Here is a 20,842-nt window from a genome sequence, read left to right as displayed (position 1 = left end):
AAAGGTAGGGGTGTGTGTTTCAATAAAACAGAGGCCTCTAACGTGATATTCTTCTCTGTTTGCTCCTGCAGAGAATGGAGACTTCTTGGCCTTGGATCTTGGCGGCACAAACTTCCGTGTGCTGAGAGTGAAGGTGTCTGATAACGGGCTGCGGAAGGTGGAAATGGAGAATCAGATCTATGCCATTCCAGAGGATCTCATGCGTGGGAGCGGGGTACAGGTAGGTTTAACATTTCCGTCCCCTCCGCCTCCCCGCCCCCTGCGCCCTCTCTCACTGGCTCACCCTGTGCCTTGCTGACGTGACTCTCCGGGATATTCAAAAAGGAAGCAAACCCTGCATTTAATACTACAGCCATCAGGACTGGATAAGTGCAAAGGCAGAGATTTTAGGTAACGCGGGCTTTGCCGTCACTAGGTTGGAAGGTGAGTTTTTAGCACATGCCACCCTACCGTAGACAGGCCAGTGGGTATTTTAACATGGGGGAGCTGGTAGGTTCACAACGAATGTATTTAAACGACAACTTGCCTTCTCTCCACTAGGGATTTCTGAGATGTGGTAAATGCACCTTAGTGTCGGCATGGCCTCTGCCAATTTGAGACCGCTTAAAGGGGCCTTGTTTTGGAGGGCAGGTCCTCAGCACTCTCTGAAAATCAGTCCCCATAAAGGATATCTGATGTGGAGTGCTCAGAACTGCTGGTCACTGAAAATCTTGGTTCTGGAGCAGGGGGTACACTGGTCTTCCCTGAGCAGGCGCCAGCATTCGAAGGACAGCTGTAAAGCAGAGCGCGTGTAGCTCTAATTCCTCTTTGATCCCACCCTCCCTTAACTGGACCTAATCCCAGTTTAAATCTTACATAGAGCCCGCTTCTCCCCTCCCCCCCACCCTCCTCAATTCACATGGCATCTCGCAGCATCGTATATGACCTCGGGGGAGACAGGCACTGCGCAGTGGGAAGATGCTCCTCGGCTGGGTCACAAGTAATAATCAATCGCCACCGCCTTGTCCAGGGGGAAAATCTCTCTCGCTGTCCACGTGAGGGGGTGACACAAGTGATGATACGTGCTCAGAGACAGGGAGTTCATCCTCTGCGGCTTTGTGTGAAGCATGTGCGTGCTGGAGACAGGGAGGAGGGAGTGGAGATCATGTGGGAGGAGCAAAAGCAATTTTAGTATCGTTGCAAGATACTGATGTGCTGGGAATTGAGGATGTTGGGAATCAACACGCCTGGATTTTATTGCCACCACCTCCACCCACCGGCCCACCTCGGTGCCTGTTTTTCCCATTCACTTGCGAGTCTAATGAGGCCGACCATTAATAAAGTGCTTTGCGATTTGAGAGAGAAAGAGCTGTGTAAGCGTGAAGTATAGAGACGGGCAGGTGATGAAACACGTTGTACCACTGTCTCCTAACCCTTTCTTTCCTTTCACTGTTGAGTTTTGGGCTCAGAATAAATGCAAATGGAACAAAATAGCGGTGCATATAGCATGGGAGAACACAGATTTTTGACACACAATAAATACCAATAGAATAAGTTAATCGCAGACGTGGTGTGTCAGTGCAGTGACTTTGAAGGGGGGGATGTTCCCGACCCTCCATTTTGTGGAATATAGTTTTAAACTTTCATCCAGTCATTTTTTCCCCCTCTTTGCTTTATAGCACTTGAAGACAACCTGGTGTAATGTGCGTCCAGCTGTCTTTGCTTTTCTCATTAAAGCCTTGTGCGTAGAAGGCACTTACAGAGAGATGTTAACGCTTTAAATGAGATTCATCCCTACACAGGGTTTGCGGTATGGCAAAAGGGGGCAAAATGCCTTGGAATAAATAGCTGCGGGAATTGAAGTTCAGTGCTGTTCTCTGCTGAAACTAACGGATATAGAGGATTGATTAGGTGATGCAGCGAGCAGAGCCATGTCTTTGTTGGAAACTTCTCTCCATTCCAGCCACCCACAGTTCCCCAAGTGCAGATGGACGAAGTTGCTATTTGCACCCTGGCGCTGATCCCAGATTGACCCCAGAGTTTGATGCACCAGTGCAGATTGCTGCTTATAGCAGTTTCCTTTGTCTACAGTAGGAGTTCGCACTGGCAGCTACTGCTTAAAAGGGCTACCCTTCAAATCTTTGTTTTGATGAGGACATAACTAAATTTCAGCTGTATTTATTGTGTTATCATATCTTTATGCCAATTCATGGCAAATCCTCAATGCCGTCAAGGTCGAAAGAACCCAAGTAAGAGAGGTTTTTTTTTCCTTTATCAAAGTACTGGACCATCCTGAACTGTCATGGGAATCATAATATTTTGTTCTCTCTAATACCTTTGGTTCCAAGATCTCAAAGCACATGATAAAAATGAGCTAGTTCCCTCTACCGCCCTGTAACAGAGGGCAAACCGAGGTGCAGAGAGGGACTTATCAAGAGGTGCAGAGAAAGTTGCCAGCAGAACTAGGAATAGAACTCAAGTGTCCTGAATCCCAGATTTCCTGCTTTAGCCATGAGATCTCAAAGTCTTTCCCCAAAATGTTGGTTCCATCTCTGAAAAATCTACCAGACTGATACAGAGAAGACCTGCTTAGGGATTTAGTTTAAACCAAGCAAACTATGCTCAGACGCCATGGCAATGGACAACTTATAAGCGAGTCTTAATAACGGTTTGGATTTGTATTACAATGTGTTCTATAAAGTCCCAGAATACCTAGCCAATTAAAATCAGAAATATAGATTCAGTACAGGGAATTTTTTACTATGCCTGTGGAAGTTGCCTCCCGTGTTTCAGGGAGGCTGACAGGTAGTGGCCTTAAGTTTCCTTTCTTGCGAGAGGTTACTCTCTAGTAGCTATGTTGTTTGAATGAAGGAAAGTGATGTCACAAAGTGAAACTGCGTCACTGTCACACCGTGGAGTCTAGGATCCAGCGCTCCTGGTTGTGAAATGATCCTGACCTGACTTGTGCTGTCAGGACCTGATTCTAAGGCCACTGACGGCAGTGGAAAAATTCCCAGTGACTCCAGTGGGTGCCGGATTGGGCCCTTAATGCTAACGCTGAGTAGACCGATTGGTCTGAGCCGTCTAACAGGTGGTGATCTCTGTTCTGCAGCTCTTTGACCATATTGCGGAATGCCTGGCTAACTTCATGGAGAAGCTGCACATAAAGGACAAAAAACTGGCCCTTGGATTCACTTTCTCCTTTCCTTGCCAGCAAACCAAACTGGATGAGGTAAGTGGCTTGCAAACCATGACGGACTGACCTGCAGGCTGAAGCCTGGGCTGCTGCCAGCGAAAGGGAGACGTGGCTAGGTTTTAATCACACTGTCTGTTTTTAGCCTTCACCGCTCCTGGAAATTGCACCGATTGAACTTAAATTGGTTTTTTAAACCGATTTCGTTAAACTGGTGCCAACCGCTGCATGGATTTTTGGCTTACTCCAGGTTTGCTTTGGTTTAATCTACATCTGTTCCCTTAAACCCGCGAAGACCTTAAACATGTCTTCACGCTCTAAGGGTGCATTTTCACTAGGGAAAAAAGTGCATTAGGTATAATACGATAACTCACATGAAGTAAAACTCTGGTGAAGATGAGGCATTTTACAGCTTTAATGCAAGTCAGGAGGTTGAGGTAAACATTATGGAAGGACCTAGGGTTTGCCTTGACCTGCTAACTCATGTGGAAACTACAGACGGCCTCATCTTCATGAGGCTTGTACCTCTTGTTAGTTACCAGGTGTTAGCTAACATGAGGTGAGGAGATTCATTTTTTGCATGCTGACACATGGAATTTCAACTCTTTGGTGGTTCTTACTGATCTGTTTCTTCAGCACCATTAAGCACAAGGCATTTTACTGACAAGTAACCAAGAAGATTTCTGCCCCGAGGCGTTTACGCTCCAAATTAGGGAAATAAGATAAGTAGAGATGACAAGAAATCATTGGGAGAGGGTGGGGAAAGGACAAGAAACCAAGGGGAGGGTAAAATTGCTCTTGAGGGCAGCCTGGCTTGCAAAAGGAGTGTTATTTACAAGACTCCTAAGTGATTATTTGGGGATTATTTTTGTGAATAACACCAGAGTGGAGATGTGTGCTGGGAAGCTGGTGGAGAAGAGGATTTTAGGAGAAGGATTTGACAGCCGATGAGGGCAGCTGCTTATCACACAGGTAGCAGGGGGTTGTTTAGTGGCAGAGGGGATGGGGTGGAGACAGATCTGGAGCCCCAGGTGCAGGAGAGACAAAGGTAGAACTGAGGACAGAGATGGGAGCAGGTCAGGCGGAGAGTGAACTGTATGCAGGCACAGGAGAAGGATGGAGGGTAAGGTAAAGCAGCTCGAGTTGCCTCCGGATGGGCGTCCCCTTGCTACATGCAAACAGACATGTCCAGCACCACCTCATTCATGGTGCACCGTGCCACAGCAGCTGTAACAGCGGGCCTACTCCTTTCCCCACTGAAGTCATCGACCAGTGCTTCCATCAGGGAGCAGGGGCAGGCACTCCTGCAGGGACTGATGGGTTGTCAGCTGAGCTTAGCAATTCACTTGTTCAGCTGAGGGAGCCTGGTGACCTCAGTCACGTGACAGTCTGTCTGGGTGTCGGTGAAATTTGTTTGGAAAGAGCCCTCCAAATGCATGCATGTCATTTTGCTCGTCATGTAGTCAGGCGTACCCCCTCCTTGCCTGTCTTCTTTTCCTGGTACTGTGCACCTTTGTGTGCGTCGTTTTCTACCTTTTCTCCCCATTGTATCTTGAATGCTAGTTACATAAACATAATATAACTTAGACGCACTGCACTGCCGCAACCTACCCCAGGAACCTGCGGCAGTAAGTTGCATCGGTGGGAGCACCTTTCTCATACCAGAGCAGCGGACCAGTGGAGGTTTTTTCTGCCTAAATCCCCAGTGTGGAGATATGGCTGAAGACTCTGGGTTTCATAAGGGGGTGGTTGTTCTCTCTTTTCATAGAGTATCCTCGTTACATGGACTAAAGGGTTCAAATCCAGTGGAGTGGAAGGGAAGGATGTCGTTACCATGATACGTAAAGCCATCAAGAAACGAGGGGTAAGCATTACATACCTGTGCTCTGAACTCTCGGGGATTAGCTCTGGATGCACCATTCAGCTTTGGAACAGAACGAAGAGAACGTGTGTGAATCCTGGTCTTGATCTAGCTTTCAGACCAAAGTCCATGTACAGCCCTCCATGCAGGGGGAAGGTTTTGTGTTTCTCGGTGCACACACAGACTGGGTTCCTTCAGGATGGGAAAAGCACTGTCTAAATGTCAGAGGTGGCTGTCCTGGGCTTCAGACCCAAGATACTCAGGGGTTGCCAGTCATATTGATGCACACATGCACTCTGCATCTGGGAACCAAAGACAAGGCAGCTGTGCTGTTTAAAAAAAACAAACAAACCAAAACTCCCTTCCTTTCCCTCTGCTTCTTCTAATCAGGTTACACCCTGCTGGCCCAGGATTACAGCCAGCAGTGTGCTTTCTCATGCTCATGCCATGCTCCTTTTCTTATGTTGTTCTGCTGCAGGCTGGGTTATCAGCTGGGAAAGTGGGTGTATACAAAGAACTATTTTAGCACTGAATTGCACATTGGCGTGTCTTCTGATATCACATTTATTCTGGCATTCAGGAGGACTGGAGATAGGGAGGGAAACAAATGTAGTAACCTCCACCTCCATTTCCCCATCTTTTTCTGTAAAGTCTTAAACTGCCTGAGATCTGCCTCTCTCCCCTGTGCAATACTAGTATCTATCCCATCAGCTGACCTATAACTGAAAGAGGAATTGGGGTTGTAGGTCAGGTGTCTTTCAGGAGGGGTCGAATCCTCCAGAACTGCTCCCCCTCTGAGAGCCTGGATTTGTTTGACTGGATCTTCCAGAGCCTCAATTTATTATCGCAACATTGATCAATGCCGATTCTCTCTCTGTTTTGGGGCAGGAGAGGGCTGTAGCCTGTTTAGATATGAAGTTACTTCTGTGAGCATGACGACACGATCTGTGCGGTTTATTTGCATCTGTTGCAAGTTTTCCTTCCTGTGTCTTAACTTTTAGTCTTCTTAAAACACCAAAAGCCAGGGATGGATACATAATAGAAGTCTAGGTGTGGTTACTTAGCCCCTCTTCTCAAAGGGGGTGTTGAGATCCTTAACAAATGTTTATGCAGTGCTTTGACATTGATTAGCACTATAAAAGGGACTATAATTATTCAAGATCTACCTTCACTGAATTGGTGCTGATGAAAATTCAGCCCCATTTGAGCCACGGTTTTCAAAAGGTTGGGGATTTAGTTGGGGTTGGTCCAGCTTTGAGCAGGAGGTTGGACTAGCTGACCTCCTGGGGTCCTTTCCAACCCTAATAGTCTATGATTCTATGAAAAGGAGCTGGTGATTTAGAGTGCTGACCTTCAGATGCCTTAAGAAGGGACCGGATAGGAAGTGCTGGGCCACCTGCCCTATGAACATCAGTCCCCTTCATGGTGTCTCCAGCTGAGCACTGAGAAATAGAGGGAGCCAAAATAATTAGTTGCTGCTGATAATCTTGGCTCAAATGAGGCTCAGTGTTTGTTGGCTCGGGTCCCAAATCTTGGCCTTGGAGCCTCGCTCTTCCTATCTGCTAAAGTAAAGATTTCCCCACCCACACAATTAATCTTAGTAATGGGAAGTTTTGGTCAAGCGTGACTTCATGGATTTGATGTCTCTCCCCTTTGCCTGTTTCAGGACTTCGACATAGACCTGGTCGCCGTGGTGAACGACACCGTAGGGACAATGATGACCTGTGGCTATGATGATCACAACTGTGAAGTTGGGCTGATTGTCGGTAAGTGCCATGTAACCTTGATAAAAAATAGATCCTGTCAGATCCCCATTTGATATCGTTTTGATGAGATCACAAGTTTGGCTGATGAAAGTGACAGTGAGGGTGTGATATGCATAGACGTCTGTGAGTTGTTTAACTTGGTACCGCACAGCATTTTGATTAAGAAGCTAGAAGGGTACAAAATGAACATAGCATGCATTAAAAACTAGCCGACAGATTTTTCAAAAAATACCCGTAAACATGGAATCATCATGGAGTGTTTCTAGTGGGGTCCCATAAGGGATCAGTTCTCGGTCCTAAGCTATGGAACATTTTTATCGATGACTTGGAGGAAAACATAATACCAAAGTTTGACCAAGTTTGAAGATAACCCAAAGAATAGGAGAGAGGACAACTTGGTAAACTGGACTCAGGCAAACAAGATGCATTTCAGTATGTCCAAATGTGAATGGATGTATCTAAGAACAAAGAATTTAGGACCTGCTTCTGGGATGGGGTGGAAGTGTATCCTGGGAGGCCCCACCACTCCCTCTCCCAGGTGACTAACTCGTCATCTGTTCGGCACAGGCACCGGTACCAATGCGTGTTACATGGAGGAGATGCGGCACATTGACTTGGTGGAAGGCGATGAAGGGCGGATGTGCATAAACATGGAATGGGGAGCCTTTGGAGATGACGGGGTGCTGAATGACATCCGGACCGAGTTCGACCGTGAGATTGACATGGGCTCGCTCAACCCAGGGAAACAACTGTAAGCAGATTCCTGGCTTTGGCTCAGAGGCGTGGGGTGGTTTGTTTGGGTGAGAAGAGGTCATGTAGGTTAATGAGGTTACAGGACTCTTCGGGATGCAGGCTAGACTAATACAAATTGGGTCTGTCCCACAAACTTCGGGTGGTTCATTCAGAAATACCACCAAGAGCTATTCCCCAGCTCTTGGTCTTTTAATGAATGGAATAACATCTCCTTCCTTCAATGCAGTGATCTGCACCCGAAGGCAAACAGCGTCACCTAGTGTTCATATTCAGTGCAACCAACAGACGTCAAACTCAGCGACAGGGAGATTGATTTTGAAATTAAAGATGGACCCAGTCCAAAAAACTTGGATCCGAGCTTCCTCCAAGATGCAGAACTCTCATTTGCACTTTGGAAAAATCTTTCCCAGTGTTTCTAGCTGTCTTCATTTGAAGTCCAAAATCCTCCACCTTGCACATGCTTATTGTTGCAGTGGAACCTTGACATTACTATGGTTTAACCAAAACTCTGGGATAAATGATGATTGGCCATGTCCCTGGGGTTGTAGGGCAACATTTTGAAAAGGCTTCGTCTACACTTAAAACTTACAATGACATATCTACGGTGATCGGGTGTGAATTTTTCGTAAACCTGAGCGCCGTATGTATGCCAAACTAAGTCCACTGCATTCATGGCTAGGTCAATGGAACAAATGTTAGCCCGCTCATTTGGCACTGAGATTCTGTGAGCTTATGTGCCACCTGCATAGAACGCAGCTGTGCACATGCGTTCAAGGGTATCTTGTCACATGTTTAGCCCTAGGCGTTGACGTCTTAAAGTGACAGCGTAGAATGGCCTGCGAAGTGGAGTAAACCTTGTGCTTTGACTGCTCTGTAGGTTTGAAAAGATGATCAGTGGCATGTACATGGGAGAGCTGGTCAGGCTCATCCTGGTGAAGATGGCCAAGGAGGAGCTGCTGTTTGGTGGGAGACTCACTCCAGACTTGCTCACTACAGGACACTTTGAGACCGGATATGTGTCTGCTATTGAACAGTAAGTTAGAGTGAACCTCAGCAAATGGTTCTGTCTTAAATCATAGAATCGTCTAGTCCAACCCTTGCTCAAAGCAGGACCAACCCCAACTAAATCATCCCAGCCAGGGCTTTGTCAAGCTGCAGTTTAAAAACCTCTAAAGATGGAGATTCTACCATCTCCCTAGGTAACTCATTCCAGTGCTTCACCACCATCCTAGTGAAAAGGTTTGTCCTAATATCCCACCTAGCCCTCCCCCACAGCAACTTGAGACCATTGCTCCTTGTTCTGTCATCTACTACCACTGAGAACAGTCTAGCTCCATCTTCCCTGGAACCCCCCTTCAGGTAGTTGAAGGCTGCTATCAAATCCCCCCCTCACTCTTTTCTTCTGCAGACTAAACAAGCCCAGTTCCCTCAGCCTCTCCTCATAAGTTGTATAAGCATACTCTCCACTCCATTTTCCCCATCATTAATGAAACCCCACTAGATACGTCTTCCCAATGTGCCAGGCAACCATTGATAACTACTCTTTGAGTATGTTTTTTCAGCCAGCTGTGCACTCGCCTTACAGTAATTTCATCCAGACCTCATTTCCCCAGTCCATGAGAATGTCATGTGGGACTGTGTCAAAAGCCTTGCTGAAATCAACCTATATCACACCTAGTGCTTCCCTCCATCCATTAGGCCAGTAATTCTGTCAAAGAAGGAAATTAGGTTGGTTCGGCATGATTAGTTCTTGACAAATCCATGTTGGCTGTTACTTATCACCCTAGGAGTTAAGCACTGGAACAAATTTACCAAGAAAGGTTGTGGAATCTCTGTCACTGGAGGTATTTAAGGAGAGTTGAGACCAACGCTTTTCTGGGATGGTCTAGATAATACTTAGTCCTGCCCCATTGCAGGAGATGAGACTAGATGAACCATCGAGGTCCCTTCCAGTCCTAGGATAAGAGATGGGACTGGCAGAAACCTTGGGCCCTGAACTGATGCTCATGGAAATTGATGGAAAGCCTCCCTTGTGGTTGGATCAGGCCTATAACATTCTGAGTTAACTCAACACTATCTCAGGCTACTCCACTGAACTCCTTTTTTTTGTTCTCTGACCTTCAGGGAGAAGGAAGGACTACAAAAAGCCCACGAGATCTTGACCAAGCTCGGCCTGGAACCATCTCCAGAAGACTGCATAGCCACCCAGCATATCTGCCAGATCGTCTCCACGCGCTCGGCGAACCTCTGTGCTGCGACCCTGGCCGCAGTGCTGCGCCGCATCAGGGAGAACAAAGGAGTCGACAGGCTACGCTCCACGGTCGGCGTGGATGGCTCGGTGTACAAGAAGCACCCGCAGTAAGCATGAGAACCTAAGTGAGGCTAGCAGCATGTCGGGGGTGGGGGTGGGAGGGAGAGAAATGGCCATGAGGGTCATTGGGTGACTTGGGAGGGTTTTAATGCAACCGCAGTGAGTGTCCTGTATGCCGTTCACAGCCCAGATTTGTAGTGTATCAGTGAAGGCACAAGCAAAGTAGTTTTTAACAGACCCCCTAAGGATGTGCATGGTTTGCAACAAGCACCTACATTTGTGTTTGAACGCGGAGCACGAGGCCCGGGAATTGGACCCTCGTCAGTTCTAATCTGAGAGGTCGTGTTGTGCAGGCCAGTGAATAAACCCAGATCTAGGAACCTGGAGAGCCAGGTTCTAATCCCAGTGATGCTAGTGTGCTGGGAAGAGAGGAAGGTGATCAGGAACAGTCAACATGGATTCACCAAGGGCAAGTCATGCCTGACCAACCTGATTGCCTTCTATGCTGAGATGACTGGCTCTGTGGATGTGGGGAAAGCGATGGACGTGATATACCTTGACTGTAGCAAAGCTTTTGATACAGTCTCCCACAGTATTCTTATAAGCAAGTTAAAGAAATATGGGTTGGATGAATGGGCTATAAAATGGATAGAGAACTGGCTAGATCATCGGGCTCAACAGGTAGTGATCAATGGCTCCCTGTCTAGCTGGCAGCCGGTCACAAGCGGAGTGCCCCAGGGCTCGGTCCTGGGGCCGGTTCTGTTCAACATCTTCATTTAATGATCTGCAGGATGGGGTAGATGCACCCTCAGCAAGTTTGCAGATGACACTACGCTAGGGGGAGTGGTAGATACCCTGGAAGGTAGGGATAGGATACAGAGAGACCTGGACAAATTGGAGGATTGGGCCAAAACAAAATCTGATGAGTTTCAACAAGGACAAGTGCAGAGTCCTCCACTTAGTACTGAAGAAGCTCATGCACAGCTACAGACTGGGGACTGACGGGCTAGGCAGCAGTTCTGCAGAAAAGGACCTGGAGGTTACAGTGGATAAGAAGCTGGATAGAAGTCAGCAGTGTGCCCTGGTTACCAAGAAGGCTAATAGCAAATTGGGCTACATTAGTAGGAGCATTGCCAGCAGATCGAGGGAAGTGATTATTCCCCTCTATTCGGCATTGGTAAGGCAGCATTTGGAGCATTGTGTCCAGTTTTGGGCCCCCCCACTTCAAAAAGGATGTGGAGAAGTTGGAGAGAGTCCAGTGGAGGGCAACGAAAATGATGAGAGGGCTGGAGCACAAGACGTATGAGGAGAGGCTGAGGGAACTAGGCTTGTTTAGTCTGCAAAAGAGAAGAATGAGGGGGGATTTGATAGCAGCCTTTAACTACCTGAAGGGGAGTTCCAGGGAGGCTGGAGCTAGGCTGTTCTCAGTGGCGGTAGATGACAGAACAAGGAGCAATGGTCTCCAGTTGCAGTGGGGGAGGTATCGGCTGGATATTAGGAAGAAGTTTTTGACTAGGCGGGTGGTGAAGCACTGGAATGGGTTACCTGGGGAGGTGGTGGAATCTCCATCTTTAGAGGTTTTGAAGCTGCGCCTTGACACAGCCCTGGCTGGGATGATTTAGCTGAGGTTAGTCCTGCTTTGAGCAGGGGGTTGGACTAGATGACCTCCTGAGGTCCCTTCCAACTCCAGTATTCTATGTTTCTATGATCCCCAGCTTTCCCGGAGGTGCCACCAGTGCTAAGGTTTGTAAAAAATGGTTGAATGAAAGGGCTTTACAGGAGGGCATGGAAGCAGTTAAACAGCGGCTGGAAAGGGCCTTCAGAAGGTGCCCATCAGTGGATAAGACCTTGCAAGGCTTACAGACCTAAATCCGGTCTAGTCTTGCGTCAGGCTGGGTGGGCCGTCAGCAACAGGGATAGAACCTGGGACCTCTGGATCTAAAAGCACGAGCCTACTTGAGCCATGGCAGTGGCAGGCGTATCATTGTCTCTATGTGGAGCAGCCGCCACTAGGGCACCACGCCGAGTGGGTGAAGCTCACTCTGGCCTCTCTCCCGTGCAGTTTTGCGCGACGCCTTCACAAGATGGTGCGGAAGCTGCTGCCGGACTGCGACGTCCGATTCGCTCGGTCGGAAGACGGAAGCGGCAAAGGGGCCGCCATGGTCACTGCGGTGGCCTACAGGCTAGCTGCCCAGCACAAGGCGAGGCAGCAGACGTTGGAAGCCCTGAAGCTGAGCCACGAGCAGCTGCTGGAGGTGAAGGCCAGGATGAGGATAGAGATGGAGAGGGGACTGAGCCGAGAGTCGCACGGGGATGCCACGGTGAAAATGCTGCCCACTTACGTGTGTTCCACTCCGGATGGAACAGGTAACGTACTCTGTGTGTGAACACTGCTGTTCCCTGCTGGAGCGAACGCCGGGCTGTGAAGGGGCCAGAGCCATGAGCTCCTTTGTATTTTAGGGTTTGCATCTGCTGCCTTATCCATTCAAGCGCCATCTCTAAGTGGACTCTCATGCTGGTGCTAGGAATTAACAAACACGCCCGAGAGTCACTGAGGAATAGGGTGGCCCCCCTGGGGACTTGTAGCCCTATATTTTTGGACTCATTGGACTTCCGATTTGTGCATGCGTTTGGCTGTCTAATGCACACTTGGAAGCAAAGGAAGTTCTTGAATAGCTTTTGAAGCAATGTGGCCCAGTGGTTAGAGCACTGGATAGGACTTGATTCATCTGGGTGCTTCTCCTGACTCCCCCACTGACCTTGCTGTGTGACCATAAGCAGGTCACTTCCCTGCTCTGTGCCAGTTTCCCCCACACACACCTTCTCTGTCTTGTCTGTTTTAGCTCTGTCTGTCTGTGCAGCACCTAGCACAGTGAGACCCTGATCTCAGTTGAGGTCTCTATGCACTGTCGTGGTATGAAGCATTATGGGGAACGGAGAATTGGTCAGCCATTGTTCATTCCAATTCTCCAGAACGGAAGAGTCCAGAGGACCGTTTCTGATCTCTCACTGATTTAACTCCCATGACTTCAGTTTTCATGGGTCTCCCTGAGGTTGGAATGAACCACTCCGTTTCCAGGCCCAGCTCTTGCCTACTCCCATTTCTTTTTCAGTCCTTGATTGCTCCACTGGCTGTAGATGAGAAGTTGGGGCCGGATGGGTCTTTGGTACATCATGTGTTCGAAGCCACTGTGGATAGCATTGTAAGTGCCTTCGTTTGGGTTTCAGAAAAAGGAGACTTCCTGGCCTTGGATCTTGGGGGAACTAATTTCCGTGTGCTGCTGGTGCGTGTGCGGAGCGGGATCAGGCGTGGCGTTGAGATGCACAATAAGATCTACTCCATCCCGCAGGAGGTCATGCAGGGGACAGGCGAAGAGGTGAGCCAGGGCCAACTTGAAATGAGAAGAGGTGTCCTCTCACCCGAAGTGACCTAGTGATTAGGATACGGGGTGGGAGCTGGGGGAACCTGGGTTCTAGCCACAGCCTGCTGTTACCTAGGCCAAATCCCTTCACCCTTCTGTGCCTCCGTGTTTAAGCAGACACACTCTTACTTATCTGGTAGCCTGGTGCTTAATCAAGTTTTCTGCAGTTACGAAAGCCACTGCCTCTGGTTGTCTCTCTACAGCTCTTCGATCACATCGTCCACTGCATCTCTGACTTCCTGGAATACATGGGAATGAAAGGCGTGTCACTTCCTATGGGATTCACCTTCTCTTTCCCTTGCCACCAGAATAACCTTGATGAGGTAATCTATATCCAGCTACCTGGTATCTGTGTGTATTAACCAGAATGTATTGCTCCACTGTTCAGAAATGGAGGGAAGGACTAGAAAATCACATCCTAACCCTCAAACTTCCTTTTCTGCCTCACTTGTGAGTCTGTTGCCACCTTATCTTGACTCTACCTGACCTGAAAACTTGCTCGTGTCCTAACCCCTTTCCATTCTATTGCAGTTCCCTCTTCCATGGTTTTTTTTTACCTTCCCGGGCTTCCTAGCCACATCAAAAACCTCTGTGAGCTTTATGTGCCTTTCCAACCACTCTAATCTCATCTTCGTTGTGTCCCACCAAACCTAGGGGGTAAATCCTGCTAGAGGATAGCTGCCCATGGATTGAGTGTACTCTTAAAGTGTGCTCTCTTGGTCCTCACCTCTGTCCTTTGCAGGTTGCTCTCCACGGAGGGATGTCCTGTGGTTTATCATACAATCTGTGATTGTTTTTAAATGTCATTGTATTACTATGTGTGTGTTTATTCATTCCACCCACAAGCAATGCTGGGTCACACCCCAAAGACAATGGAGAGGTCCCTGCCCAAAGACCTTATGATCTAAATAGACCAAAAGGGGAGAAAGAGGGTGGAACACAAGATTATTCTGTTGCTCTCCTTACTTTCCTGTCGTGGACTGAGATGCAAGCGGTCATACCTAGTGGTCAGAGGAGTGATGGTCAGGCTTAGTGGTTGGGGCAGGAATCAGGAACTGGAGCTCAGAGTTGGAGCCAGGGGTCAGAGTCAGGAGTCACGTCAGGGGATGGAGCCGGAGTCAGGACAGCTTCCTGTGCCTCCGCTGGCTTAAATAATGAGTCTGAGCCAATCAGAGAGGTTGGATGTCTCCTCCAATCGGGAGTTTTTGATGAGCTCTAGTGTGCCAGAGTCCACCAGCTCATGCTTCCCACTGGTGCCAACAGGCTGCCAGGTGGTGGCTGTGATCTGAGGATTATCCAGGGGCCCAGGTTCAAGACCTGTGATCCCTCACATCTTTTTTTCAATTCTTATTAATACTTCGCCTTCTCACTGTCCACCTTATCTCCTTCGCTCATTTTAGGTCCTTTCTGTACCAAGGACTTTCTGTTTCCCCTTCCAACCTCCAGAGTCCTTTCCTTTTTAAACTTCACCATAAAACCTTCCTTTTCCTTCTAGGGTCTTAACTCTCCCTGTAAAGCCTAATGTAATGCCATGTCTGAAGAGCTTGGGATTTAAAACAATGAATTGGAGTTGGTTGAAGACTGCAGAGCTATTTAATGCAAATATTTCTGTGAACATCTACCAGGACTGATGGGAACATTATGCGGGAGCTTTTCCCAAGGCAGGAATAGGATCTAGGCATCCATTGGTACCTTAGAAAAACTTCTCCTGTATTAATAACCGGTACCATTGCAACAAAGAAGAGGACACAGCACTAGCTAATAGTGATGAAAATAGTATCTAGGCTCTGCCCTCCTGTGTGTAGTAGTATCTGTTGAAAAACCTGGTCCATTCAGGTCAGTTGGTGTCCTCCTATATCAAAAAGTGATTTAAAGCTCTCACATAAATAGGATCACCCCGAGCATGGGCGTGTGTCCCTGACCATCTTGGCTAATAGGATTACTTTCCAAATCAGACCCTTTAAATTGTCACCAGTTGGGCACCTAAAATTACTAGTAGATCCTAAATTTTGATCATGGTACACTTTAACTATGTACGTGAACTGATGTAGCTATAAAAAGAGCTCTCACTGGAGCAGATATTAAGTTACCGTAAGTCTTCTGCACTCTCTTCCCCACCGGTTTATTGTATCTTTTGTTCTGTTTTTAAGGGGATACTCCTGAAATGGACTAAAGGGTTCAAAGCGACTGGCTGTGAAGGAGAAGATGTGGTGAATCTGCTGAAAGAAGCCATTCATAGGAGAGAGGTGAATGTCCATGGGACAGCTGAGCTGAGTGATCCGTGCACCAATGAAAGAGAGAATTTGTGACCAGTCACTCAGATAATCCAGACCTGTTTAGAATTCGAACTGCAACTAGAAAGGAAATTAGTGATCTGAAAGTGTATGGTCAGTCAATGGCTATATGACTGTTGTATCTTAGTCATCACCAAGGACCTCCGGAGCGAAAAGCCAGGGTTTCTACAGCTCGAACTATTGGACTGAGTCACCTCGCTGGCAGCTGTAGCAGATTTAGGTGTGCTGTGCTGGGGTGAATTAGGGGATAGTGACATGCCTTGCAAAAGGGCGTTAGGTCAACTTTGTAGAGCTGCAGGCTCTAACCCTAGCGGGGTCATTCCAACGCTTCAATCTGCCAACGTAAATGAGCCGAGTTACAGGCAGTTTTACCTAGTTTTGGGTATTTTGGAAGATGCCCAACTTCATAAAGTGCTTGGATCTGCAGGGGAAGAGTCCTAAGAACTACATATTGCCATGTAAGGAAAGTCTACGCTGAAAGAGAGGGGGGAAAGAAAACACCACGTCCTCGAGTCTCAGAGCACGGATCTTGTGCCACAAGGCTAAAAATAGCAGTGACGCATTCCGAATCAGTCCAGAACTCAAGCTCTGGGACCCTCCCACCTTGCAGGGTCCTAGAGTCTGGGCTCTAGCCCGAATCTGAACATCAGCACCACAGTTAAACAGCCCCTTAGCCTGTCCCCCGTGAGACCAAGTCAACTGGCACGGGTCAACCGGATGTGTCTAATTGAAGTTAGATATACCCTTATTGCTCGGATTCCAGTAAAGGGGGCGGTGCAACAATCTGTGTAGGGAGACTTCAAAAAGTCAGGCCCTTTCTGCTCCGTATCATTCAGGTTGAGGGTGTTACCCTGAATGCAACAGTGAAAGGGGGCATTAAAAAATGTGTTTTTTCCAGAGTAATTTATGGTAGCCGTTTCTTCCCCAGGAGTTTGATCTGGATGTGGTAGCGGTGGTGAATGATACAGTAGGCACTATGATGACCTGTGGTTATGAAGATCCTTATTGTGAAGTTGGGCTGATTGTTGGTAAGGACTGAAACTCTACATCACAAACTCTGTACCCGGTTCCTATTCTGCTAATCCACTTATGTCCTGGATTTTAGCTGTTCCCCATGAGATCTAGCACTCCTCCGAATTCTCCACCAGTGGTTGGAGAAATCTTCAAAAATTTGAAATTTCAATGAAAAATGGCAAAATTGGTGGAAATATTTTACCTTTTCCCCCAACCAGCTTAATTTCCTTGAAGTGGTATAGGCAGGTTTGTGTCCATTACCTTCAATGGCGAAAGACTAAAAAAGATGCTGTTGAGTACTTGAGATTTTGTGGGTGGTGTGTTTTCACAGGCCTAAACCATCAGGTTGATCTTATTGCTTCACAGAGAGGCTCACATAATTGCTCCTTGCTTTTTCCCGAGCTGTTTCATCTCAAGAGAACAGCAGCTGTTTAGGTATGCTGCAGAGAAAGTAAATAGCTGTGTCACATGTAATATGAAGGCTGTGAAATTTGCATTGACTGTATAGCACAGAGAGTAATGGTAAAATCCCCAAACTCTCTTGCCCACTTTCTAACCAAGAAACTTCTTAATTTAGCATGTTTGAACTCGACTGGGCGAGCAGCAGAATATTTGGCCTTCAGCAGAGCATGAACTGGAATTTCCAGAGACTTCAACATTTGTTTTTATTCCAAATTGGAACAAAACCTCAAATTTTAAAATTTCCACTGGGAAAAAAAAATGTTCAAAGAAAAATCACTTTTAGGCCCTTTGAACCAGCTTTTTGTTTCGATTTCAGCTTTTTCCCATTTTTTTGGATGATGTAAAATAAAGTGAGAAAAGAAAAACCAAAACGTTCTGTTCCAGAAACGCCAAAACGGAAATAGTTTCCATTTTCTCCTTAGCAAAATGTCGTCGTAGAAAATGACACGTTCCCATGGAAAAATTCAGATTCTGCCGCAGGGGCATTTAGCCAGGTCTAGCATTTGGTAGGTAAGATCATAGCAGCAGATCGTACATAGTAATAGATTGGTGATTGCACATGATAGACATAACAGCTGTGTGTAAACCAAGCACATGTCGGAATCTCCCCTGCCAGTAGAATTATAGCTCTTATCATCCAAATGTTTTTGCTTTTCTGTCTATTCCTCTCAAAGGAGGAGATGTTTCATGAGCCTTTAGACCTTTCTGTGCTCTTATGCCATAGGCACGGGCAGCAATGCCTGCTACATGGAGGAGATGAGGAATGTGGAGCTGGTGGAAGGCGACGAGGGGAGGATGTGCGTTAACATGGAGTGGGGAGCCTTTGGTGACAATGGTTGCTTGGATGACTTCCGGACGGAGTTTGACGTGGCGGTGGATGAACTTTCTCTGAATGCTGGGAAACAAAGGTGTGTGTGTGCGTGGCTTTGAAGACTGCTCTCCTCTTCACACTCTCGTGGAGAACACATGGCATTAAGGGATCTCTCTAGCACATCATGTGGCTATTTGGGCTGCGTGCCAGGGGCTAGGACGTGTCTCATTAGCTTCCTTACACGGTGCCTGAATTTCATGAAGACGACGATGACTCGTTCTTCTGACCATCACCGCAGCAGAATTTAAAATGGTGGATCAAGGCTAGAACCTGGGATGGAAATGTGGAGACATAGCACTAGCCTGGCGGACCCTTTCCTAAATGTCTGGTCCTGTTCCCATGGACATCGGGGGGCAGGATCAAGCATATTTCTTTTTCATCTCTCTGTGCCTCTGTTTTCCACCTGCCGAATGGGGACTATGCTATAGCATGACAGGGATGGTGTCAGGTTTAACTCATTGGGCCTGATACTCCTCTCACTCACCTGCTGGTGTGAATCAGGAGTAACTCTGCTGAAGTCAGTGGCGTTTACACTGATTTGCACCCTTGTTCTGTGACAGGAAAAATCAAGCCCGTTGTTTTGCGATCCTTGGAAAGCCGGTGTTGTGAGAGGCGGGCAAGTATTTAAAGAGCAGCCTCGAATTCCTATCCCGGGTGGTTCTTACCCCACTCCAGCTGAGCTAAGGAAGGGGAGCATCTAATGCTTCTTTTCTTAATGCTGAGCAGATTTCCTCCTAATAAGCAACCCTCTAAGTGCTCATCAGATGATGCAAATGCCAGAGTCCATCCCATGTGATGACACCTTCAAATCACCCCATTTTAAGCTGTCTTTGGACTTAGCTACTCCAGCAATGAAAGGCACGTGAGTGCCTCACCAGTCGTAAACGGGTTTTATCCTGCCAGCATCCTGTGAGGTATGGAAGGCTTGTGACCTTCATTGTACAGGTAGGGAACCAAGGCACTGGGGGAAGATTCAGTGAGTTGTCTGAGATCGCAGAGGGAATCTGTGGCAGGGGAGGGCATGGAATCAAGCTCTCCAGACTCCCAGTCCTTTGCCCTAACCCCTGTGCCAGCTGTCCTACCCCATGCTCAGATGTGCTTTTTCAACTCCAGGTTTGAGAAAATGATCAGCGGGATGTACCTGGGCGAGATCGTCCGAAACATCCTGATCGATTTCACCAAGCGGGGGCTGCTGTTCCGGGGGCGGATCTCCGAAAGGCTGAAGACGAGGGGGATATTCGAGACGAAGTTCCTGTCCCAAATTGAGAGGTGAGGTTACAAACACAGAAGGGAGAAGTTGGGGGGAAAAAAACCGAGCGTGGATGAATGTAGACGCTTGCCCCTTTACCACAGATGGGATATAATTGAGTTGGGGAAAGTTATACCCAGTGACATTTGGCAGGGTCATGAGTACAGCTGGGGAAAAATATATATATATTTTTTGGTTCACTGACAATTCCAAAATGTTGTTAAAAATAATTTCAGGTTGAACCAAAACTGATTATGTTTTATTTTAACATTGTTGGCAAATTGAAATAAAATTGCTATGAGTTTCATTGACCAAAAAAGTTTCATTTGGCTTGAAACCGAACATTTTGTTTTGATTTCAAGCCTTCTTATAACATTTTTGGATTTTAAATCCTTTTTAAAGGACAGTTTGAAACCAAACATTGATATTTTTCAGATTATTATTTTTGCAATGTCTAAGCCGCTTAGGAGCCTGCCTCGTTTTCATTTTTTTGAGTGGAATGGAAAAATCTAAACGAGACAAGTGAGGTAATCTTTTTTACCGGACCAACTTCTGTTGGCGGAAGGGGCAAGCTTCTGAGCTTCACAGAGCTCTTCCTCAGGTGTGGAGGGGGTAACCAGAGTGTCCAAGCTAAATACAAGGCGGGACAGATAAAGCTTTTAGAAATCTAGACCTTGTTGCTTTCCACTCTCAGCCCCGTGGAGCCAGCTCAGCTCCAGAAGAGTGAACTGGAAAATCCCTTCTTTCTTGTGCATCATCAACAGGATTTTCTACTAAGTTCTGATGAGTTACGCTCGGTGAAAGCAGTGGAGCTGCACTGAAGGCAAAACCTGGCCTGCAGATGCTTTTATTACAGGTGGTGATGCACAAGAAGGAAAGAATCCATCTTGTGTCTCAGAGCCCAGATTCTTCAGATTACACCTATGCTTCCAATCAGTCCAGACCCGTCCCTGCATTCTGACATTGACAGCAGGCTTTCTTTAGGTTTCTAATACCTCTGTTCTGCTTTGTCTGTGTCTTCCGCCAGTGATTGCCTAGCCCTGCTCCAGGTCCGCTCCATCCTCCAGCACCTGGGCCTGGAAAGCACGTGTGATGACAGCATCATTGTGAAGGAGGTGTGCACTGCAGTGGCCAGGCGTGCTGCTCAGCTCTGCGGCGCTGGCATGGCAGCTGTGGTGGATAAAATCCGGGAGAACCGCAAGCTGGACTTCCTCAAGGTCACAGTTGGTGTGGACGGGACGCTCTACAAACTGCATCCTCAGTAAGTTACCATGTGTGAGTTCCCTGCAGGTCAGGGGGGGTTGTTTTAAGAGGATATTGCCAGCTAGATCCTACAGTCAGAAGCAGGCTACAAGAGCAGAGATAAGAACCAGGGCTGGGTGAAAACTTTTCACCCACCTTTTTTGGGATAATCCAAAAATATTCATATCTTTCAGTATTTTTCCCCCCCCATGGAAACAAAACATTGGTTTCACACTGGAATGAAAAAATGGTGACTTTTTGGGCATTGTTCCCCCCCCCCTTCTCTGTCTCCTCCCCACACTTTCCCAGTGGCCTGAAAAAGGGGGTGAGTGAGAGTGAAAAATTTGCATCGAAACAAATTACATCACTCGGATGAAAGCATTTTAAAAGTCCATGCAAAATTGAGATTTTTGGTTCTAAGTCTT

At 47.3% G+C, this 20,842-nt stretch overlaps 1 protein-coding gene across 2 annotated transcripts in view; it reads left to right on the top strand.

Moving 5' to 3' along the window:
• Positions 1–20,842, top strand: part of LOC137142877 (hexokinase-2) — a 60,656-nt gene that overhangs the window by 34,615 nt on the left and 5,199 nt on the right. For both annotated transcript variants that reach the window (XM_067532348.1, XM_067532347.1), the window contains 15 exons: positions 72–220; positions 3,092–3,211; positions 4,941–5,036; positions 6,700–6,799; positions 7,367–7,550; positions 8,430–8,585; positions 9,677–9,910; positions 11,926–12,230; positions 13,092–13,240; positions 13,489–13,608; positions 15,436–15,531; positions 16,508–16,607; positions 17,780–17,963; positions 19,040–19,195; positions 20,203–20,436. In XM_067532348.1, the coding sequence (XP_067388449.1) occupies positions 72–220; positions 3,092–3,211; positions 4,941–5,036; positions 6,700–6,799; positions 7,367–7,550; positions 8,430–8,585; positions 9,677–9,910; positions 11,926–12,230; positions 13,092–13,240; positions 13,489–13,608; positions 15,436–15,531; positions 16,508–16,607; positions 17,780–17,963; positions 19,040–19,195; positions 20,203–20,436 (2,383 nt within the window). The remainder of the gene's footprint in view (positions 1–71; positions 221–3,091; positions 3,212–4,940; positions 5,037–6,699; positions 6,800–7,366; positions 7,551–8,429; positions 8,586–9,676; positions 9,911–11,925; positions 12,231–13,091; positions 13,241–13,488; positions 13,609–15,435; positions 15,532–16,507; positions 16,608–17,779; positions 17,964–19,039; positions 19,196–20,202; positions 20,437–20,842) is intronic.

This window comes from Emydura macquarii, unplaced genomic scaffold (assembly GCF_026122565.2).
Source record: "Emydura macquarii macquarii isolate MOO-44397 ecotype Brisbane River unplaced genomic scaffold, CSIRO-AGI_Emac_v2 contig_3278, whole genome shotgun sequence".
NCBI classification, from domain to species: domain Eukaryota; kingdom Metazoa; phylum Chordata; order Testudines; family Chelidae; genus Emydura; species Emydura macquarii.
The sequence above is the reverse complement of the archived record's forward strand: the minus strand, read 5'-3'. Positions and strand labels throughout refer to the sequence as shown.